We start from the raw sequence: 24,766 nt of genomic DNA, 5'->3' as shown, positions 1-24,766 counted from the left end.
TTTCAAGAGATGCAGATGTATGCTATGAAATTGAGATAAATGCATTATGAAATATTACCTGATGTCAAGAAGAACAAGTGAGTATATGTTACAGCAGGCATGGACATATATCATATATCTTCCTCTACGTCTGCACTCCAGATAAGGAAACAGTATGTTTTTTGTGTTGTCAACAAGCAATAGGCTCTACTTAAGCCTTCTTGTAGAGCCAAAACAAACAGCACCAGAAACATGACAGCTCATTATGCTCCAGGTTCTAACAGGATTGACCTTTTCCAGACCTCCCCAAAATGGTAGAACCTCACCAAATAAGTGGGTTAGCTCCAAAAATCCATTACAGCCACTGTCCTTCTCATCACCCACAAGCTCCCTAAATGAAGCCATTTTCTTAGCACACCTTGTCAGCTACCCAAGGTGTTTTTTTGTTTAGGTTTTTTTGCAATTCTCTGCACCATAGTTTTTCTCTCCTCTTTCTATTTGTGTTTTGGTAAAAAGCTCTAGATGTCTTAAACAAGCACAAGATATTCTGAGGATTGATGTGATTGTTATAAAAATTTATGAATTTCATGTACTAACTGACTCAATCTTCCACTCTTATGTTTTTGTGTTATTTTTTTTTTTAAAGCAAATATGGTAGAAACGTGTAGGAATAATAATAATAAAAAACCAACATCAAAAACGGTTATGCAACACTTTACCTCCCATCTCCTAGTACTGTGTATGAAAAGTCATCTGAATGTGATCAAGTCCTCTGAAAAAGTGATTTTCGAAACCACGGGGATGAGCCCGCATGTGGTCTGTCCACAGGCAGTGAAGGACAGATAGAGACAGAGGAAAGATGAGTGGGAGAGGAGCTGACCCTTAATATTCTATGTGAGTAATTTCTTTAAGAAGACTTCTGTGATATTACAACAATAGCATCTTAAGTACTACTACACTCAACTCTATGCCAGACAAAGGCGATTTACACCAAAAGAGAGGCTGTCATTGAGGGTGTTACTTTTTGGTTTGAAAAAAATAAATAAAGATTTGCTCATTTATTACAAAAAAATCTCTATCTTACCTAGAAACCTTAAACCTTAACAAAACTGGTTTAAAAGTGGTTTTACAGGGCGAAGGGTGAGGGTTAGAAGTTATGCACGAGTTACTGTAAAGCAGCAGCACCGTGGTTTTAAGAACTGTGCATATTTTAAATCAGAAAAGAACAAATATAGTCGAGGAACATTCTGTTTATATCATTGAAAGGTTTTTTTCCCCTGGCGGTTTGTGTAATTAAATATTCCATTTGCTTATCGGACTAAACAAGGTGTTTTGATGTGTTTTATATTCCTAACCACTCATTATTTGAGCACTCGCACAAATATTTTTGCTGGGTCCATCAGTTTCCTTTCCTTGAGAGTTTAGATTAATAACATTACATTAGAGTGGGCATCAAGATTCGCCATTAGCATGAATGTTTTCATATCTATTTTGTAGATATTAACAATGACACAGGTTACTAGGGCCAATATGTTAATGTGAATGTCTCTTATTTCAGCAGATCGCCAGTGCTCTGGCCATAGCAAAGCATGTGACCAGCACTTGGAGGCTATCCCAGAGTTTACGTGGAGTATTGTGGCTGCAGGGGACCTGCGTGACGAGAGAAATGAGAAAAGTGTTAAGAAGTCAGGAAGTCCCCAGGGTTGGGAGGAAGGTAAGAATGAAGGTATCACCTTCCCCCGTTGCAGGGGAATTTCATTTTTCAACAAACTTTATCTAGCTGTCTACTTTTGGCTCATGTTTAACATCATAAACAACATGTAATTATCCACCTTTAATTATGGGTTTTGTTTGTAATGAATGACATGTATCCTTAGATTTTTACCTGAATCTTCCTTTAAATGGGTACCTAAACGATCTCACTTTGAATCTTATATTTTAAACCCAACAAATAAGTGGTGTAAAAAGCAGAGTACACTTCACTGAGCCTGTATTCAGCGACATCTTGTAGGCCCTTGCCTTCAAATCTTCCATATCCTCTGGCATCATTCATTTTCATACCGTGGAAGATGAGAAAACAGTTTCTTTCATCTTATCTCCTGAGGTGATGGTGAAATGGAGGGAGGCAGAAGTGTCTATTTATTTCCTTAAATGTTTTTTTTTTCTATGATGAGCTACAAGTCTGAGACCAGATGGGTGGACCGTTGGATGAAATTGGAAAAGTGAAATGTATTGACTCATAAAAGGAAGCAGTAAGAGTGAGTGGACTATAGAAATGATTGATGTCTGTCTTGTACATCTAGCTTAAGCTGTAAATGAAGGCAGAGGGTGCATGAGCGCATGTGTTGGTTAAAGCTAGAGTTGGTATAGTAGAAACGGGACAATGACGGTGAATAAAAATAACACTGGGTTCTTTGATATCTGTTACCGGTAAACCAGGACTAATTACTGTGTATCATTTGCCAAATAAATCATTAATACTGTCAGTGGTTTGATGCATATTTATCCAGATGCATGCCTGAGTTACAGTTTTTTGCACAGGTTAATGGAGCAATACTAATTAATTAATTACTAATACTGTAAAAACCAGCAACCGGCTCTGCAAATCCTTTTCACCTTACTCAACTAATCAGAAGACACTTAAACAAAGTTTGTCAAATGAGAGTAGGATATAGTTTATTAACGTACATATTACTTTACTATTTTTATTTCTTTGACATTACAAAAATTATATATTCATATATCATTACTGAATGCATATAAACAGGGTTTAGAATTTTGCTTTTCGAGTGTTTGAAAACATTCAATGCTTTTAAAGGGATAGTGATGTTGTGAGATGATGGTCACATCATTTTTATTCACATTAATAACGCATGTAAAAAATGATGGTAATTTCAATAATTGGATTTTTGATTTCATATTTTTAGAATTACAAACTTATTTCCAGATAAAATATAGAATATAGAAACTGTGATTTTTAGGTTAAATAAACTTTTCTAAAATATTTATTTACTCAGCTTTGAAATATATATTTGACCAACATACAAACTGAAAGTAAAGAAAGAAGGAATCAAAACTAAATTTACACACATAATTTAGGAATTCCAGTTTTTCAGTTCAAAATGTGTGCTGTCACTGTGATACTAATTTACTGTTTATTTTTGATACTTGCAATACAGCAGGTGAAGCCCTGTTAACGTTCACCAACCAGGATTTTCTTTAATAGATTTTTAATAGGTCTAGATTATAAAACATATCACCAAAACATGGTTTTCATCCTTCCTGGAATGATTCTTTTTAAGTTAACTTTAAAGATGCTGGATCCCTAACACCAGTGGGATTAAATTAAAAACGTATATGATACGCCTCAGTATAATTAATGGGACATCAGATCTTTGTAGCGGTCTTCATGACCCATTTAGTATCCAAAGCTAAGTTGTGCATGTACCAAAAGAAAACAGTAAACAAAGCTGATCGTGATTGAAGGAAGGAAATGCAGAGTACAAAGGAAATATATGTGCATAATCATGTTCAACCCCTCAGTTAGCCACAATGCAGTTGGCGTATTGTGAATAATTGAGCTGGGTGAGCTGCTGTCTCCACATATTTCACTGGCACTTTTTAAAAGAGATGGAAATAAGGGATGAATACTTAATGGCTATGATCTGTGGAATTGCAAGAGCTGTTTTCTACAGTACCTCATTCATCCACTGTAAGATGTTAAACTTCGAAGCTTGTAAACGCACAGCCTTTTATCCAGTGATGCTAGTATTTAGCTTTAAGTTGTTAAGAGACGAGATGAGGAAACACTGAGGTTATAAGCAGCCAAGGCCAGCAACCCTGAAAATATGGTTAATAATACTTTTCTATGTATATTCCAATGTGCTGTATACAGTGATAAATAATTAATGTTGTTTGTTGTGCAAAGAATAAAAAAAAAAAAAAAAAAATGATAATACTGCTAGAACGTTCCTACTGTGACTGCAGACTTCACTTTACATCACATTGTTACAGAATGCCCACATGGAGGATGAAATGAGCCTTTCCTACATCTTGCACATTTGTTTAGCCAAACTATCAAGTGAATTTTATATATACCTACATATTTAAAACTGACTCCAATATCAATGTAAAGTACATTTTTGAACCTGGCCTATACGTTATTTTCTTAAGCACTTATCCAATTTAGGGTTTAGGAGGGGAGTGTTGGGGTTTGAGCCTATCCCAGCTGTCATGGGGTGAGAGGTGGGGTACACCCTGAGCACGTCGCCAGTCCATGACATTACTAACACAGAGAAACGGATGTCCACTCACACTCACATGATGCTTTCTGTCAATTTAAAATGACAAATTAACCCAATTCCAATTTGGAATGTGGAAGGATACTTGAATAGCCAGAGGGTAACCCTGTGCAGGATACGCTCCGTGCAACTAAAGGCCACATCTGGCCAGGGTGTCCAGTTGGGAATTTTCTTGCTGTAAGGCATTGATGCTAACCACCACACCACTGTGAAACTGACCATTAAAGGCTAACTGATGAGTTAGCCTTTGAGGCTAACTAACTAGAATTCTTTGTTTATGTGACAATGCAGATACATTTAATTTACCTCCCAAAAAACAGAATTATTGACACATTCAGTTCAGAATACATAGATCTGTCTGCACTTTTTTTTTTTTTTATTCTGGTGACAGTTTAAAGGTAAAATTGTTCACAAGATAGTATTGGAAAACATTGATGGTGTGTTGCTCTGACAGGAACATCTCTGGCTTTTAGTTATAGAAATACTCTGGTGGGCGTTGTGTAAATGGCAAGTGCCCAAAACTTGTGGTTTGTTCACATGTCTTTCTTTTTCTGCTTTTGAGAGGTGATCTAAATATTTTTGACTTGAAACAAATGAAAAACTGACAGCTCTTTGTCTCAGTTCTGTGGAGAGGCCAGTATGATGGAAGGGTGTCTGAATCTTGCTTTGCATTGTAGTTTGTGCTGGGCTTTGGTGGAGAGTGGCCCCTTTTTCCATTTTGGTAAATTTGTGAAACGAAACGTGGCTTAAATGCGCAAATAGTCATTATCATTGTGTTACTCACCATCAGTGGGATGTGAGTCAAGAACACAGTGCACCCTGCTCCTCCCCTGAGGCGTCAGTGTGGGCCACATAACAGCATTATGAGGCAATAGTACACTTGGCAGGGCAGTCGAGATAAAAGATAATCCTTCAAATACAGATCAAGAAAAATCTGCACTAATCATGGATTGGTTTGACACATTAGCTCTTTCTGTTGTGAGAAGGCAAAGGAAAGTGTTTTTGCACAGTGGATGGTTAACAAGTCCTGACATGCAGCAGCAACTGTGGAAAGAGGTAAAGCCACAGGTATTTACATCCACTCAGTCAAACCATACAAAATTCTCTCCACCAAATGCTTCTTCTGTGACGCTAATTGGGTTGATTGAAAATGAGTCACCTCTGTAGCGCACTATACAGATTTTAAATCAAGACCCTTTTAGAAGAGGCGAAACGAAGACAAAAATGATTTGAATGCCTCCCCTTTCTGTGCAGAGTGGGTCGTCTCAATTCCATGTCTGCCCCCAATGTCTCCTGCCAAAGAAAGTGTGAATATGATTACACATTGATTTCTCGCTCTCTCACACAGAATAGAGAAACATGAGTTGGAGCTGCGAGCTGACTGGCAGGAGGAAATATCTGGTAGGACGCTGTTTGCTGGAGCAGTTGATTTGTTTGTTTGTAATAGAGTGGCCCTGAGGCTGTCTGTCATTTGCCAACTCTAGAAGTCATCTGAATTTCCTTAGCTGGGCTCGGCATTATAAGGTTCTGGATAAATGGGCAAAAATGTAGTGGGAGCTTGGCTCTGGCTTAGAGAAGCCAATGTCCTAATCTTATATAAAGGTAAAGGGAAACGCTGTCAGTGTACACTGATCACCCACAACACTAAAACCACCTACAGGTGAAGTGAATAACATTGATTATTATTTGACAATGGCAGCTGTCAAGAGGTGGGAAGAAAGTGTCGTGCTTTGACGTCAGTGTGTTGGAAGCAGTCATATCCTTAAGCTTGCCTATTTTCCCTGACTTTGACAAGGGCAAAATTTCCACGGTTAGATGACTTGGCAACTCCAAAATGGCAGGTGTATGTGATGTGTTCTTGGTAGTGAGCAGTTAATAGTAGTAGTGGGGCTTTGTTGCGTCTTACCTGTCAGCGTACCCACACTGACCTCTGTCCACAATAGTTTCTAGTAATCATCAAAGCTGTGCCATAGAGGAATAAAAGAATATTTCCTACCACCTTTGACCACCCTCAAGCAACTTTATTATAAAGTTCAAATGAGGGTTTTTTGCTTTTCTCATTTTAGTGCTTGGTGTTCAGCTGCCACGCTTCATTTGCATTACACTGAAACTCTTAATGATTTTGAAATACGAGCTTTCAAGCAGCAACCCCTCCATATCAAACTGTCTGGAAAACTCTCTTAGTGAATGCCATTGTTGTGTTTTGTCCTTTAATACAATTAATCACAAAAGATTTTTCTGAATACTGTTAAAACCATGTTTTTAAAAGTAGTTAAGAGTAATTTACTAAAACTGTTGTTAATACATCTCCAAACTATAACTTAAAAATATGCAGAAGTAATTTTACTTAATGGATGGACAAGCCAGAATATGCCTGTTTAGTTTATTTAGGTCTGCTCAGTCAGAGAAACACTTTTCAGCTTGAAAACTCCATCATCAGAATATCAGTCTTTTTTTTTTTTATCTTGGGGTAACTGTGAGAGCATGTACTCCTTCCTTGAAACAAATTGAAGGTTTCAACAGAAGCAACAAAAACTGAATGTCAAGTAGGAAACCCTTACATTTATGGAGTTCACATAGTAGTATAGACTGCATTCTTTGGTAGTCCTCTAATGTCCAGTTTTGATGAAGACAACACGAGTTTGCTTCTGTTTGCTTGGTCCTGTATTACATTTCTAAAGCCCAAACAGCTGATAAGTTACACACCCACCCACATCTATCAAGTTAACACTGGCGGGTTAACTTAAATTAAAAAAGAGCTTGAAAAAACATTCCCCTCTAAGGTACGAGGATGGGACTGAAAATGACGTAAAAAGCAGCCAAAGAACAACTTGAAATACCTTCATAAAGCCTGAAAAACACTTAGAATAAAAACTAGGTGAAAGTCTGGCCTATCTTATGTAAAATATAGAGAAATTATGGGTCGCTCAAGACTTTTGCACAATTTAAGACTTCTAAGATTTAAGAAATCTAAAGAATAAATCAAAACATTCGGTTGGAAACTAACAGAAAAAATGAAGAACACGCTCATAATTCAAACAGAGGTCTGAAGAAGTAACAACGTAGCAAACAGCAAAAACATGAAGTTCTGCCCATCTCAGAAATAACCTCCACAGTGGGTGTAGGATCTTTAAGGAAGCTTGTGTGCAAGAATATTGTTTTTCTGTATTTCATTTTCCTTAAAATTGTGTCTGTTTATTACATTAGATTGAAATGGATGAATGAAGTACTGGAAATAGTTTTGGTGATTTGCAGTGCAAAACGTCTGAATGGTAAAACTGACTGTAAAGTTTTATCCATTTCATTTATGTTTTCAAAGCTTACCTATAAGTTTTTTAATTTTAATGGCTAAAGAGGTGTACAATGAAAGCTATGAAAAGAATGTGAAATTCAATTCAGTTATATTTGTATAGCACCAAATTAAATCAGTGGCCTTAATGTGCTTTATATTATAAGGTAAAGACCTCACAATAAAACTGAGAACTAATACTGGCTGACCTTTGGGTGAAAGCGGCAATTTTGAGTGGCTGTATCTTTATAGTGGCTAAAATCTTGGTGCCTGACACCACAAGGCAACTCCATAGACATGAGAAGGGGAAACATAAGTAGCAATATACCTTTTCTTTTTACAATAAGATTGAAATCCTTCTGTATTGCTGCCTAGTTGAAGTTTTGTTTTGGTGATCCCAATGGTTGGCTTGCAATTGAGTCCTTATTCACATTTTAGCAACAAGCTCTTTTGGCTTAGTTGCTAAATGTCTGTAAGCGATGTGGCAAAGGAAAGACAGCAGCTTGAGGACATTTGAACATAACTGACCGCAAACTTTAAAGTGCTTTTTGCAATGACTCAGTGAGGCCTACTGGGAATACCTTCCTGAGCCTCTTCATAAAGACCGAAAGCTCTGGGTTGACTCTGCTCCTTGCACAGTCTACCAGATAAGAAATAGTAAAGAATGGTGTGTGTGATCTTTTTTATTAGAAACTCCATATAAACTTTCTTAAAGTTTGATTTAAATTGAGCCAGAAAAAAACATGTTATTGCACAGTTGCTTTCACCTCTACCCAGTGAGATTGCATCTATACACATCAATGGTCCACTTGCCAGGCACATAGGAAAGCCACCGAATGCCTTTTTTCTGCACCCAGAACCCTTCTTTTCTGAGCAAATAATTATGAACCATTACTTTGGATGAGAGGCAATTTGTTCTACTTATCCATTTTGTAGCTGAAATGTAATAGCCCTGGCATTTGAAGCAAGACTGTGCTTTGGGTTTGGCCCCTCCATCTGCAGCTTGACCTGTTAAGTATAGAAAAACCAGGGCACATGAAAAAATGTCTGCCTCTGTGACGAGACACTTGGTCTATCAGACTTTTGTGTGGCTCTATCTAAAATTAAAGAAGAGCTTGGTGTTAAGAATTTAACGGTTTTCTTGCCAGTAAAAGTTTGCGTGACCAGGAAACTTAGATCACATAGTTTGCAGATTAAATCAATAGTGGGAATACTGTTTGTTAGACACTGACATTTCTGACCCATGACCTTCTGTTCTTAATAAACCCTCCTTTAATGCATGTATGAAAAGACACATCCTGCCTTCTGAAAGTCAAAGAAGTGCAGAAAGGATGTGTCTGGGTTTTGTGTAGTACCATGGAAATGATCTTGACCTGTGCTCTGATTCGTAACACAATGGCAATCTCTTGGCTCTTAAATTCATCTGGAATATACACACCTCAAACTGGTGGACGGTTTATTGTTGCATTTCAAACCTGAGGTAGTAACTATAAGAACTTTAAATACATTTTTGCAGGAGCATAGAAAGGAAACTACATTTTTTCCCTTTCTATGGCTCTTTATCTTTCGACATCTAGTTTAGTTTTGGAATGGTATTCATTAATTTTAATAAAAACTTCATTAAAGAGAGCTTTTTTTTCTCCAAGTTCCAAACTCCCACTAATCTCACAAAATCAGGGCATGCTATTTAAAATGCAACTAACACCTGGGGAGCCAAGAGCATCTATAGATATAAACAGTTTAAGTTAAAAGTAATACAAGGCCACTTACTCATTTCCAGAGGGACCTTGGTGACATCAAATGAAATATATGAACCCAGCTTGCTTTGTTCTTTAGACTCTATGCTTCATGTTGTGCACATAAACATTAATGAATAAATGGAGACTAAATAGGCAGTCAAAAAAGAGCACAAAGCACACTGTAGCAGGCTAATGTCAGAAGGAGCAGATTACCTTTTCTTATTTATAAATGTATAAAGTGAAAGGGAGAGTCAGACAGTGTGTGTATATATACAGAGAGAGAGAGTTAATGTATGTTAATGCTTCTTTTGTATTTGATATGAGATAATGAAGACACTCAACACTCTTCTCTGTATTCACACCTCACCTGTCACGAAAGCAGATGCATGTTTTAAGATTTAAATACAATTTTCTAAGGTGACTGGAACAGTAGAAAACCACTTTAAAGTGTGATAAATGGTAGAATGTTGAATAATGGATGTTTTATCTTTAGCAGCAGTACACTTCCAGGGTTTTGTACAGGTAACTTTCACTGCCTAATAACTGAATCTGGATCGTTTGGTATAAACATACCAAACATAATAGACATGCTGGTCTAAACTTGGAGAGAGCCGATAACAGCATGAAGATCCAAGTGTGAAAACACTATCAACTGTGAGGTACAGGCAGGACTGTGCTGTTGGTTCAGTTGTTCATTACTCATTGTGCTCAGGAGTACAGGCTAGATGGCTAACTGAGCAAAACAAGAAAGGCAATGTGTGAAATGTAGAAGGCTTTTTTGGATATAAGAGGGTAAACACAATGAAACATATAATAAGTGTGAGATACTGGCTCTGTATGTGCGTGCAAAATGGGAATCTGCCAAATCAAAGATGTGGAGCCATCTGCTGCGAAAATGGAAGCAGCTGAAAGAAGTTTCGTTTGTATTGTCATTATATGTCTGTATTTTGTTTTTCCACTTTGCCGTGATGTCACAGTCCTTAGGATTGGCTAGAGAACTCTGTTAAGTTGGAGAGAGGTCTTCCTCCCAGCCCCTCCAGTCCCTTCTGCCTGCTTCATTTTTAACCACCATGTTTTTCTATTTGATAACTCACTGCTAATGAGCTGCTAAAGATTAGACAAGGTTGTGTTTCCATTTTCATCAATGAGTACACCTTGAGGGCTTTTATGGACCTAGAATTTACTGCGTCATCAAGCCCAGAGAGGCATTGAAATACCACTTTTTAAGTGTTAACCTTGAAGTCCTGGTTCACTGAGTATGCCGTTTCCCTTCTATCTTTACGTTCAAATATGTCCAACCCAACAATCATTCCAGTCATTGTCAATATGCCAGCAAATGACCCACCTTCGACCCTGCTTCTATAATGAACTGCCCTGCTCTATAAAAGCAAGGTCAACAGAGTGTATCGGTGCTAGATTAAGCTCACCAATTTTTTTACTTGACATGTTGTTTCAATAGAATATTCTTGCTCTGGCCAAGTTAATTACCTTGGCCCACTATAACATCAAAATTACCTCATCACCTCTTCATGGCTTTGAAATTGCTTGGCTGCCATGTGGGAAGCTGATATTTTTTGCAAAACGATTTGTAGAGTAATAGGCCTTATTACGTGTTAGTACTGTGAGGCAGAAAAAGGAAAAGAAACCTTAAACGTTGAAACATTCAAGCATTCTTTGTTGACTTCTGTTGACTTCATCAGCTCCTCACTTAATCATAGGCTGGCACTCCTGGCAAACTATCTCCCTGGATAATAATTACCTGCATAAGCTAAGAAGATGCTGCCATTCTCTATTCTTTCACTCCTGCACGTTTAATGAACTACAGTTAAAAGACAAATAAAACACAAGAAAGCAATTACAAGTACAGCGTACCTTTCAAAGACAAAAAAAAAAGTCTCATTATCTCAGCATTCATTTTTATGTAATTAGGATACAGTCCGTGGACTATCCAATTAGCATACTTATGCTGTGTGGCTGACATCCTGATGTGTGTTGTGTACGTATTTATAGGTATATTGTTTTGTAACTGAGCCTGTCTCCTGTGATTCTTATTATAAATGCCTTAAGGGACCAGAAGCCTCAAATTATCCAGCCAATCTATCTTTACTGCCCCTTGTGATACGCATTATAAACTTGTGATAATATGGTTGCTTTGACCGTTAAGTCAGTACATGCCGGCAGTTATTTTAATACCACAACATTCAGAACACTGTGATTAATGGTAGCATGTTTAATGAGCATTAGAGAACCCCCCATTTTTCCAGTAGAAGTAAAAATCAGAGCCCCGTTAAATCAGTCCTCTATTTATTTGCTATAAAGTCAGAGAGGTTATATGATATTAGGCTGACTTATTTTAACTGGCAGATGCTCCTCATTTACTATTGAGTAGATCATCGATTCTTAAAAGTCAGATTGATTGGTTTCTTGAAGGCCGATGTCTTCCATACTCGATCCCATACCCATATCCTGCCTGCTGCCAAGATATCTGCGCTTACTCAATCAGTCTGGTTATTGATCCTGACCTGAACACGGGGAAAGCTGGCTCAGGCTCTCATTCATCCATTGAATTACCTGGACTTACATAAAATGTGCACTAGAGCTTTGCCAGTTTATACTATTGAGGTAAACTGTGTGAGCAGCAGATGAGAAAACTTCCTGGAGGTCTGTGGTGAAATCATGTTGGGGTGTTAGATGGCTGTAGGGTTATTGCCTGAATTAATTTAGTCTTCCACCTGCACCGCAGCTGTATTACCTTTGATTAATTGAGCTTTCTTGATGGTGACTCCCCGAAGGCTTCACAGGTGTCTCGCTGAACAGTGTTCTAACTTTGCTCTAGTTCTCCTGCTGTTTCTTTTGAAGCATCTCACATCAGAGACCTTTCTACGTTTCCAAACTTGCTTGCAGGTTTCGTGCTTTTCACATATTTTCCCATCTCATTTCGAAGCAAAGATTAAGACACATAAGCTCAGTGACAAATGTTACCCCTTGGCCTAGCTTATTCATCCCTGGTTTACTATCTTCAACAGCAAAATGTTGCACTCGTCTTACTCTAAAAATCACAATAAAGCTTTAAAAAAAATTTATAAACTAGAGTGAAAATCCAATGAAAATTAAATATCTCTACTTGTGTGTCACAAACTGTATGTAGAAAAACGGGAAAAGAAGAAAAGATGCTGCCTTGTTTGCATGTCATCGTTTCATGATATTACAATCTGGTCCAAAGGTTTGTTTTTTTTTTTCACATACTGAATGTGCCGATAAATTATGGTCTGTTTTTAGGCAGCACGGCAGTGTGATTTGAAACTGTTTGAATTCACTGACTTTTCTCTTTCCCTTCGCGGTGCAGAAAACAGTGTAATAACACCACTGATAAGGAATGCAGGGGAAGAGAGATAACAGCCCCACAGACAAATGTTTCAAAACTAAGAGCAGATTTCATAAGGGATTAAGCTTGTAAAGAAGGTAAGATTAAATGCAAAGACTGGAAAAATGAAAGAAAATGATTTTGACTACTGTTGAGAGTCTATCACATATACGAATCAGTCCAGAAGCGAAGAAATAAATGTGCTGGTGAAGTGACCCGTAGATGGAATAATTAAACATTATACTATCAGTTTCAGCATAACGAATGCCTTTGTGACACCAGCTGGGCAGAAAGTAATTATTTTAATAAAAAATTGAAAAAAAATCTGTTGTTTAAAGGGCTCCAGTTTTAACATTTCAAATGTTTTTGTCATTAACAAGATTTAGTCCTTTGCCATGGTTCTGTAAGGCTGTGCTAAGGTTTTTCTTCTTATTAAACCCTGAAGAGCATCAGAATGAAGTGTGGCTTATCGTCAGAGTAATATGATATTTTTCACAGTTTGTTATATGTTTAGCTCTGATAATTGTCTTGGATATTGGTGGATTTTGATGGCAACACATCTGCACATGAAGAAGCACCTAAGGCCACCTAAGGCTGCGAAAGCAGAAACTATCAGAGATCCTTTTTTGTCATACTAAAACTATCATGATATCGTCTAAAGAAACTACAAACCAGCGTCAGCGCAGTACTGAAAATGAAGCCGGTGCAGAAGTGTAAAGATTGCAGTTCAGTGAATGGCCACTTGAGGCTCCGAAAGCAAAACTAACACCCATACACACCCTTGTTAAAAGATCAAAATAGGCAAGGTTACAGCCAGGTTTCTTTGAGAAATAACCACCCTCATAACAACTGCAGTTGGATGGTCTTTTATACTAACTTATAATTTTTATAATTAGGATTCTTGTGACTAACAGGTGGTTGGCAAAACAGGTTGAAGCAGCTGCCTCTGAGATTAAGACCTAATGTCTTATCTCATCTAATTGCGGTCACAAACATGGACTTGTTGGTTATGTTTTTGTCTTTTGGAGGATTTTTGTTTTCAGGAATTATCTGACGAATGGTTGCTGTGTGGTCAGTTGCACTGTGCTCCAGTTTAGATGAGTAAAATTGCACAGCAGCATTTTGTTTGTATGCTATTCATTTTTTAACTACTTAGCACTCAACCCGCTCAGCTAAATATGGCCCTTTCTGGCTCCACAGACTATGAACTGCAACTCATAATGATTTTAATTTCCTAGTGTACAATGACTAGTTTCTTTATTTGATTCTTCAGTTACTATTTCTTGCTTGTTTTTAAAAGGTATTATATTTGTGTGAATCAGAGTCACCGTTATAATGGATTTTTTTTTTTTTTTACTTGGGGATTAAAATTAGTTAACAGACAAAAGAACAACTCTTGACTTTAAAAATGCATTAAAACTGTGCTTCCCTCCTCTGACGAATTACTTTGTCATGGTTGAATTAATTAAAATCACGAGTTTGTGTGCATGCGCCTTTGTTTGTGTATGCGTACTGAAACGCATCTCATTTGTTATACTTCACTGGTTTGTTATTTACTGTCATCAACTTCGCTAGAAAAAGTCAAATGCTGCTCAGAGACAGCTTTCCCAGCCTCTGAGCTCCTCTGCAGATTATGTATTAAACACCTAAATCAAAGCAAACTATGACGCATTGTTTGTGTTAAAGGGGCCATTCTCTGCAGTCACAAGCTCAGAGGAACACTATTTGTAAAGTATACTGAAGTCGAGCTTGATAAGTTCTCTAGTTTTTCTGTGTTCACTGATCAGTCTCTTAGAAGTTATAATAATCCCACCTGCAGCAAAACCTTGTTAATTTACACACTCAACCGATGATTTAAAGCACATGCCGCATTCTTTAACCCTTTAGAGCCGGTCGGAGCGGGCACGCTCTGTAACTATTTTTAAATCCCGGTAGCTCTGCAACCACGTAAGCTAGCGCAATAATTTTTTTTGCATATGAAACCGGAGGAGTTGTACTTACATCTTATGCCATCAGCTTGTCCTAGGTCACAGTTTCCTTCCACATATAGCTTTGCAAAAACTGCATAAAAAGCGCTTGCAGCAACAAAAACATAATATTCCAGAAACAGGCTTTGCCGATCCGATCAGCTGTTCATAACACTTCCTACGTTGGAATAGACGTCAGCACGAACTTTTGCATGTCCGCCATTACCTGCCCGAAACCAGAAGTGACGTCATTTTCGCGGAAATGTAGGGGTTTTTTTACCATCAGGGCCACAGGGCCTATACTGTTTTTAAAAGTTATCTTTGACTTTATGACTTTCTGTGTCGTTTCTGGGATGCTTAGGACTCATATTGCACTGCTGGAAATAGTTTATTTTGATGCATATGCTGTTTTTTTGCAAATTTGCAGTATAATATTTATTTTTGTTTTTCCTACAGTGTATAAAAATTGGTGTATTTCAAAAATACAACTATGAAGACACTCAAAATAAATTTCCTGTGGTAGGAAACTATTTTGTGCAACTTTTTTGTATTTACAGTTTTGAGGGATAAGCCTCTTAAATTTCTCTAACTAGAAATATATGTTAAAAAAGCAAAAATGATTTTCAATTTTTTTTGTAGTTTATTGCACTTTTTTGCAATTTATGTAATTACTATGCACTTAATGAATACATATTATTAAAATCTGGGCTATAATTGTTGTATTGATGTATAGCAACTTGAAATGCTCCCAAAACTGGCACCACACCATGTAAAAATATAATATAAGCTCTGGCGGACTTGGTTCTATGGTAGGTCTTAAAGGGTTAAAGGGGCCTTCTGGTTTATTTGACTGTGGTGTATTTTCAGTTAATGTTGCTTATATAGAAGATAGAAGGTGTTCACAATTTGCCTTGAAAAGCCTCTCTCGTCTCTCTTGCTACTTTTGGATCTGCAAGACTTGTTCTGCTGCTTAAAGGCAAAGTGATGCAGGTTGCAGGGAGCCAAATCTAGCAAGTAGGACATGCAGTGGTAAGCAACGGTTATATTGGTGTCTACTGCCTTTTCGGTGTCCTGTGGAAAAAGACACACAATGCAAAGCTGGCACAAGCCATAGTTAATATCCTTTGCACCAAGTGTTCCTCCTATGATGCCTCAGGACATTCCAGTGGAACCGGAGTTCATAGTATTTACTGTGCGCAGTCCTATGAATGTCAAAAAAGGATGAGCTTGCTACTGGCCACAGTCCTGACCTGATGCATGCCTTAGGGCTTGGGCGCTGTGGCCTTTTCCACTGTTCTTATCACTAGTGATGATCTTTGACATTAGTGTCTGGGGAGTTTTACACAGATGTTGCCCAAGTTTGAGGTCAGTGGTGAAATTGCAAATACTCACAAACAAGTGCTCAGAACTAAACTTCTAAGGATCTAAAGGCAGTAAGGGGAGACTGGTCAAACAGAAACTGGGTATTTTAAGATCCATAGTTGATACGTTATTCTGAAATATGAAACTCTGAAATAAACTCATGAAAAAAAAATTGAAAGAGAAGACCCTGTTCTTTGCCAGTCAGTAGTGACAGTAAAATAGTCTAAGGACACTGTACAGGGAGTGCAGAATTATTAGGCAAATGAGTATTTTGTCCACATCATCCTCTTCATGCATGTTGTCTTACTCCAAGCTGTATAGGCTCGAAAGCCTATTAGGTGATGTGCATCTCTGTAATGAGAAGGGGTGTGGTCTAATGACATCAACACCCTATATCAGGTGTGCATAATTATTAGGCAACTTCCTTTCCTTTGGCAAAATGGGTCAAAAGAAGGACTTGACAGGCTCAGAAAAGTCAAAAATAGTGAGATATCTTGCAGAGGGATGCAGCAGTCTCAAAATTGCAAAGCTTCTGAAGCGTGATCATCGAACAATCAAGCGTTTCATTCAAAATAGTCAACAGGGTCGCAAGAAGCGTGTGGAAAAACCAAGGCGCAAAATAACTGCCCATGAACTGAGAAAAGTCAAGCGTGCAGCTGCCAAGATGCCACTTGCCACCAGTTTGGCCATATTTCAGAGCTGCAACATCACTGGAGTGCCCAAAAGCACAAGGTGTGCAATACTCAGAGACATGGCCAAGGTAAGAAAGGCTGAAAGACGACCACCACTGAACAAGACACACAAGCTGAAACGTCAAGACTGGGCCAAGAAATATCTCAAGACTGATTTTTCTAAGGTTTTATGGACTGATGAAATGAGAGTGAGTCTTGATGGGCCAGATGGATGGGCCCGTGGCTGGATTGGTAAAGGGCAGAGAGCTCCAGTCCGACTCAGACGCCAGCAAGGTGGAGTACTGGTTTGGGCTGGTATCATCAAAGATGAGCTTGTGGGGCCTTTTCGGGTTGAGGATGGAGTCAAGCTCAACTCCCAGTCCTACTGCCAGTTTCTGGAAGACACCTTCTTCAAGCAGTGGTACAGGAAGAAGTCTGCATCCTTCAAGAAAAACATGATTTTCATGCAGGACAATGCTCCATCACACGCGTCCAAGTACTCCACAGCGTGGCTGGCAAGAAAGGGTATAAAAGAAGAAAAACTAATGACATGGCCTCCTTGTTCACCTGATCTGAACCCCATTGAGAACCTGTGGTCCATCATCAAATGTGAGATTTACAAGGAGGGACAACAGTACACCTCTCTGAACAGTGTCTGGGAGGCTGTGGTTGCTGCTGCACGCAATGTTGATGGTGAACAGATCAAAACACTGACAGAATCCATGGATGGCAGGCTTTTGAGTGTCCTTGCAAAGAAAGGTGGCTATATTGGTCGCTGATTTGTTTTTGTTTTGTTTTTGAATGTCAGGAATGTATATTTGTGAATGTGGAGATGTTATATTGGTTTCACTGGTAAAAATAAATAATTGAAATGGGTATATATTTGTTTTTTGTTAAGTTGCCTAATAATAATAATAATAACATCCCGGCTGAGATAAAGAGGAGCTACAGAGGCTGCAAAGCTGGAGCGAGGAGAGCGGATCACCGGAGGCGATTCAAACCATCAATCCCGACAGTGATAATGGGCAACGTGAACTCGCTACCGAATAAAATGGACGAACTGTGTGCTCTGAACAACCACCGACTATACCGTGAGTGCAGTTTGTTTATCTTCACGGAGACGTGGCTAACCGAGCTAACGCCACAGGCTAACGTAGACCTATGCGGTTTCACATCCGTGAGAGCCGATAGGGACACGCAGGCCAGCGGAAAAAGCAGGGGTGGGGGACTCATTGTCTACGTTAACAACAGATACTGCAACCCCGGCCACGTCTCCGTTAAAGTTTCGGTATGCCGTCCGGACCTGGAGCTGCTAGCTGTTAGCTTGCGGCCATATTATCTACCTCGGGAGTTCAGTCACGCGATCTGTGTGTGTGTTTACATCCCTCCGAGGGCCGACGCAACAGCTGCCTGTGAGCAAATACACACAGTTACAGCAAGACTTCAGACACAAAACCCAGAGGCTTTCATCATTATATCTGGAGACTTTAATCATGCCACACTGGATTCTACTCTGGCTGCTTTTCACCAGTTTGTGAATTGTCCCACAAGGAGCAACAGGACAATTGACCTACTGTATGCCAATGTGAGAGATGCATACAGAGCCACCCCCCTCCCCCCACTAGGGAAGTCAGACCACAACCTGGTTTACCTACAGCCACAATACACACCCCTCGTCCAAAGGCAGCCTGTCACAACACGCTCCATCAGGAGATGGACCCCAGAAAAGGAGGATGCTCTGAGAGACTGCTATGACACCACAGACTGGGATGTGCTTCTGAGCCCACATGGTGAGGACATAGAGGGGGCGACACACTGTCTTACAGACTACCTCAACTTTTGTGTGGACACGGTCGCCCCTGCTAAGACGGTACGGTGTTACCCTAATAACAAACCGTGGGTAACACAGGAAGTCAAAGCTGTCCTCAACATGAAGAAGAAGGCTTTCAGGAGCAAAGTGAAGGAGGAGATGAAAGCAGCACAGCGGGAGGTGAAACGCTGCCTGAGGGAAGCAAAGGACACCTACAGGAGGAAGGTGGAGCAGAAGTTGGAGAGGAACAATATGAGGGAGGTCTGGAATGGTGTGAAAACCATCACAGGCCACAACACCAAGAAAAGCACAGTGGGGGGGACTGTGGAGAAGGCAAACGAACTCAACAACTTCTTCAACAGGTTTGACCAGCCCACAACCCCCCCACCCTCACCCTCACCTTTACTACAGAGCCCTCTCCCCACTCTCCTTCCTCCCTCGCTCCCCCCCCTTCCTGACACTATGATGACACCCCCCTCCTCCAATCCCTCTCTCAACAGCAAGACATCTCCCCCCCCCCTCCTTCCAATCATCTCCCAGTGTCACAGTGGATCAGGTCAGGAGACAACTGAGGAAGCTTCGCCCCAGAAAGGCAGCAGGTCCAGACAAGGTGTGTCCGAGGATGCTAAAGGCGTGTGCTGCTGAACTTGGGGAGCCGCTACAACGAGTCTTCAATCTCAGTCTGCGACTGGGGAGAGTGCCCGCCCTATGGAAGACATCCTGCATCGTCCCGGTCCCCAAAAGGAACCGGCCCAATGAGCTGAATGACTTCCGACCGGTGGCACTGACGTCACATCTTATGAAGACTCTAGAGCGGCTCTTCCTCAACCTCCTCCGACCACAGGTACAACATGCCCAGGACCCACTACAGTTCGCCTACAAGGCGGGTGTCGGAGTGGAGGATGCCATCCTGTACCTCCTGCATAGAGCCCACTCACACCTGGATGGGGGAAAAGGCACGGTCAGGATCCTGTTTCTTGACTTTTCCAGTGCCTTTAATACCATCCGGCCCTGTCTGCTTCAGGAAAAACTGAACAGGATGGAGGTGGACCCCTGCCTGGTCGCTTGGATCTCCGACTACCTCACCGACAGGCCACAGTACGTCAGGCTGAAGGACATCACGTCTGACACTTTGGTCAGCAGCACAGGAGCACCACAGGGAACTGTGCTGTCCCCACTTCTCTTCACCCTGTACACCTCTGACTTCTGCTACAACTCTGAATTATGCCACATTCAGAAGTTTGCAGACGACACAGCCATCATGGGGTGTATCTGGGATGATCAGGAAGAGGAGTACAGAAGTCTGGTGAGGAACTTTGTCGCATGGAGTCACACAAACCACCTGCAACTCAACACCTCAAAGACTAAGGAACTGGTTGTGGACTTTGGGAGGTCCAGAGCAGGTCCACTGCCGGTTCAGATAGAGGGGGAGGAGGTGGAGGTGGTCAACAAGTACAAGTACCTCGGGCTGTGGGTGGACAACAAACTGGACTGGTCATGCAACACAGAGCACCTGTATAAAAAAGCCCAAAGCCGACTGTACTTCCTCAGGAGGCTGAGGTCTTTTAACATCTGCAGGAAGCTCCTGAGGATGTTTTACCAGTCGGTGGTTGCTGGAGTACTTTTCTATGCTGTGGTGTGCTGGGGGAGCAGCACAGCAAAGAAGGACTCATCCAGGCTGGAAAAACTGATCAGGAAGGCTGGCTCTGTGGTCGGCATGAAGCTGGACACTCTGGTGACAGTGGCAGAGAAAAGGACACTAAAGAAACTGCTGGACATTATGGACAATGCTGGGCATCCTCTGCACACGGCCATAAACAACCAGAAGAGCCTGTTCAGTGACAGGTTGCTTCTCCCCAAGACAAGAACCAACAGACTTAAAAACTCCTTTGTCCCACACGCCATCAGACTGTTTAACTCCTCTCTGGAGGGGAGAGGGAGGGGAAACAGGAGGACAAAGGAGGGGGGAACAACTAAGCTGTAGTGCCTCTTCACCTCACTGTGCAATTACCTTTGTGCAATACTTTTTGTTAATAGTCAACGGTGCAATAGACTCCATACTTGAAATGTGCAATCCACTTGTATTTTTATTTTTATTTTATTCCTATTTATTCTATTTATCCCCTTTGTATATTTTTATCTATATATGTCTTTGTATTTATATATGTGTGTGTATGTATATATATATATATATATATATATATATATATATATATAATATTCTGTAACTCTATAACTTCTGTCGGTGCTGTGCTTATTTGGAACCGAATTTCCCAGAGGAACCCACCCGAGGGATTAATAAAGTTTTATCTTATCTTATCTTATCTTAATTATGCACAGTAATAGTCACCTGCACACACAGATATCCCCCTAAAATAGCTAAAACTAAAAACAAACTAAAAACTACTTCCAAAAACATTCAGCTTTGATATTAATGAGTTTTTTGGGTTCATTGAGAACATGGTTGTTGTTCAATAATAAAATTATTCCTCAAAAATACAACTTGCCTAATAATTCTGCACTCCCTGTAGTTCGATACATCATAGACGAGCTTGCCACCTCATGACTGAGTGCCTTTCCCTCTCTTGAGATTTTCGAACAAGGCCATGTTTCTGATGCTTCACAAGCTTGACAAACACATTAGAGAGGTGGAGAAAGAAGATTCTAATTTAATCACATCTATACAAAAGGCTTAGTGTTAACACAGCAACAGGAGCACCTTGAGCTCCTTCTGTCTAGAAACAGGAGGTACTCGGGTGCAGTATTGAGGTGTAGGTTGAACCACACAATCACTGTACTTTAATGCTTAAAATGCAGGGAAATAGAATGTATTAAAAAGAGAGCTTTAGGTCATGGCTTTGACAGTGCAGTAAAAGTAAAACATAATTCCTCTTACAACCAAGTAAAAGCCGTACAAGATGGCATTACTCAAGTGCCTCAAAATTACGCTAATAGATGATAAACGAATCCAGCAATTGATGTTTGTATAGTAACATAAATAAGTAGTAAAATATTTGGATATAGAATATCTGGAGCAGGGTTAAAGGTACTATTTTGAATACCTTTGTTTTGGGTGGGGCTCCGAAATTTGGTCGTATTTGGTAGCAGCAAATATTCAAGGCTTCAAGTGAACGATCGAATATTAGGCCACTGCACTATATTGTAAACTGTGCCTGTTTTACTGCAGACCTCTAATGATCTATACCTCAAACCAAGGTTCCCAACTGGAGCACAGTGGTACTCTGTACACTGTACTGACTGTAAATGTGTGCTGCTAATCACACTAACCTGCACCCCACTGTACAATGATTACAGGCACCCCTGTAAGAAAGATGCCACTGGCATTTCAGCACTAGTGGAAGGTTACATTTTGAAGGGAACTCCAGCTCTAACACTTGTCCACTCTCAGTATGGTCTCCCTTGCAGCCTCTGTGCTGTGCAAGTTTCACAATCCATTTATAATTTTTTGTACTTTGAACGCTTATTCTACTGTATGGAAGACAACAGGGCTCCATTGCCTGTGGCTATAATTGAGCCCAGGCTCATGGGCTTTTTGTCTTTTGCTGCACTTCAGGGTTAAAGCATTCATCTGTGGATATGTAATCCTTTGCTTTCCTCGTTAGCTTTAAAAAGGGGGTTTTAAACACTTCCTTATAGAGTGCTGACACTAAATAAAACCTTTTAAACAAATAATTAAATTCAAACTAGGCTGACACTCACTACTCAGTCATCACGCTGCAATCCTCTAACTACAAAACTATATATATATATATTTAAAAAAAAAACTTGTCAGTATTAGATAATATCTATATCTAGCTAGAAGAGTGGAGAGAGTTTTATTAATTTTATACTAAACTCTTAAAAATGAAACTAAAATAAGGAAACTGGACTGTCTAATTTTGGACTTTGTAAAGTTATTTTAGTCTCCATTTATTAAATGTTGAGTTTTAGGGTGCTTTACAGTGAGTTTGTAGGCTGCACGTATCTTTCCAGGAAGGGGAGGAAATCATATATTACGCATTTCAAAAACTATTATATTTTTATTAGCTGTCAGGAATCTTTAGCTAAGCGATGATTGAATTTGGAATCAATTCTCAGTTATTCATGATCAGTAATTACAAACATGGCCACTATGTCTTTCACTTTCTCCCAAACCACCGACTCCAGTTTTTTTTGTCCACTGCAATGAAAATGAAACAACTCACTGTCAGCTGGTTTTACTGATGGTTATCACATGACTAACAGGGAAAAGAGCTGAAAAAAAATCTCTGGAAACTTAACTACATTAATTCAGAAGCATTTTAATCTTCCTGCATGATAATTATGATTGGCCTTAATTTACTGGAACTGTGAGCCACTATGTTATTGCTAATTGTTTAAGCCACTCTGCAGTGATGGTGTTACAGGAAATTATTTAGAAAAAATGCTTTTTTTCCAAGCCTTTTTTGAAGATGAGCTGCAAACTGTGGCATGAGCTCGCTATATGCTGTTCTGTTTCTGCACTGGGATTCTCAAGGGAAGTTTTTACTTTCTTTCCATTCAGCACTGTTATTACAAAAATCTTTTTTTTTTCATCAGTATTGATTGAAATTCATAGTTCCTTTTTTCCCTGTACTATCACTAAGATAAGATTCTTAACAATCCCCCACAATGTAGCAGAATTACAATCATGTTTCCGTGGTATGTAGGGTCTGATCAGGTCAGCTTTTAATTGCAGTCTTAACAGATTTTTTTTCCTCACTTCTAAAGGAGACAAAGAGAGACAACCGAGCTGATAATGAAAAGTAAAGTGATCCAAATGGTTTAATCATCCAATTTGATGCGATGATTGTGGCATGAAGTGATTAATAAGATCAGTTGACAGTGAAATAAATCCCTGCTAACCCTAACCCACAGTAGGAAGTACATTCAGTATTTAGCCTCTTTGTTTCCATTGTTGTTATCTTTTAGTGAAAGAGGGAGCCTTGTAATATACACATCATTTGATGTATTAAATCATGTTATTTAATGGCAGAGATTAATCAGATATTTGGATAAAGAAATCATATAAATACTTTCTTTGTGACTTTATGTCAAAATGGTCATAACAGTGAGGGATACTTCACATAGTGATTACATGATTCTTATATTTTTTGAGTGGTGAGTGAAGCAGCCTGAAACACTATAATATAAAGCAGATGGAAGATAACAATTGTGTTGCTCGATTGTGATGTTGTAAACACAAATTGCATCCAAATGTACAATAATTTTTGTCATTATTAAACAGTATTTGTAGCTTGGCTGCTGGAGTCATGTTTGGTGTTCTTCCTTAAGCACATTTGAAAATGCTACAGGCTCAGTAATCACTCTGCTGGTACAAAAAAGGAAATGTGTGTTTTGGTCTGAACATGCTTGAACATCATGTTCCTTTGATATAATGATTACATCCCCAATAGACTTGTGCTTCGTCTTCATTGTATTTAACTATCCAGCATTTTGTCTGCGAGAGAAAGGCCAGCAGACGCAGAGATGGAGGCTCCCACAATAAGTAAAAAAGAAGATACTGAAATGGATATGGGCCATTTAGTTCAGTCAGAGGCATTCAAGGATGAAAAATCTATTGAAGGACACAGAACTGAAAGGGAGGTCTTGTGAAAGGACATGAAGGCCAGCCGTAGATTGCTGTACTCACATCCTTATAGCACAGTACCCTGAACAAGTATTTACGCCCTCTCTGATCTTTTAGGTTTTTGCGCATTTGTCACACTTAATTGTTTCAGATCATCAATCAAACCTGATTATAAGAAGAAGACAACTCAAGTAAGTACAAAATTCAGTTTTCAAAAAAAAGTTATCCAAATGTTGCTGGTTCTGTGTGAAAAAGTAATTCGATCCTCTGCCTAAATCTTGAATTAATTGTGATCAATCACATATTTTCGAAAGCTGAATTGAGTTTAACTAGACACACCCAGGACTGATTACTGAACCTGCCTGACAAAGTGAAATCAGCTGAAAGATATTAAAAAGCAACACTTTATGATTCCATCTAAAGAAACTGCTTTGATTGACATTCATGAGTCTGGAAAGGGTTAAAAACTAATTTCTAAGATTTTGCGGCTCCAGCGAACTACGGTGATCGGTGTTCAGAAATGGAGAAAACTTGGAACATTGGTAGCCAGTCTATTAGAACTACTCCAAGAGCACATTAATGGCTCATCCTGGAGGTCACATATGAACCTAGAATACAATCTGAAGAACTGCAGGGCTCACTTGCCTCATTTAAGGTCAGAGTTCATGATTCAGCA

The 24,766-nt window shown here is 39.5% G+C and overlaps 1 protein-coding gene across 4 annotated transcripts in view; it reads left to right on the top strand.

Moving 5' to 3' along the window:
* Window positions 1–24,766, top strand: part of alk (ALK receptor tyrosine kinase) — a 419,315-nt gene that overhangs the window by 179,496 nt on the left and 215,053 nt on the right. The window contains exon 3 of one of the 4 annotated variants that reach the window (XM_084914796.1): window positions 1,541–1,693. In XM_084914796.1, coding sequence (XP_084770922.1) covers window positions 1,541–1,693 — 153 coding nt within the window. Of the gene's footprint in view, window positions 1–1,537; window positions 1,706–24,766 lie in introns of all 4 variants that reach the window. The other 3 variants (XM_084914794.1, XM_084914793.1, XM_084914795.1) reach the window with 3 other exon arrangements.

This window comes from Perissodus microlepis, chromosome 19 (genome assembly GCF_051167445.1).
Source record: "Perissodus microlepis isolate ML-2025 ecotype Zambia chromosome 19, ASM5116744v1, whole genome shotgun sequence".
Classification (NCBI taxonomy): domain Eukaryota; kingdom Metazoa; phylum Chordata; class Actinopteri; order Cichliformes; family Cichlidae; genus Perissodus; species Perissodus microlepis.
This window is presented reverse-complemented; position numbering and strand designations above follow the sequence as displayed.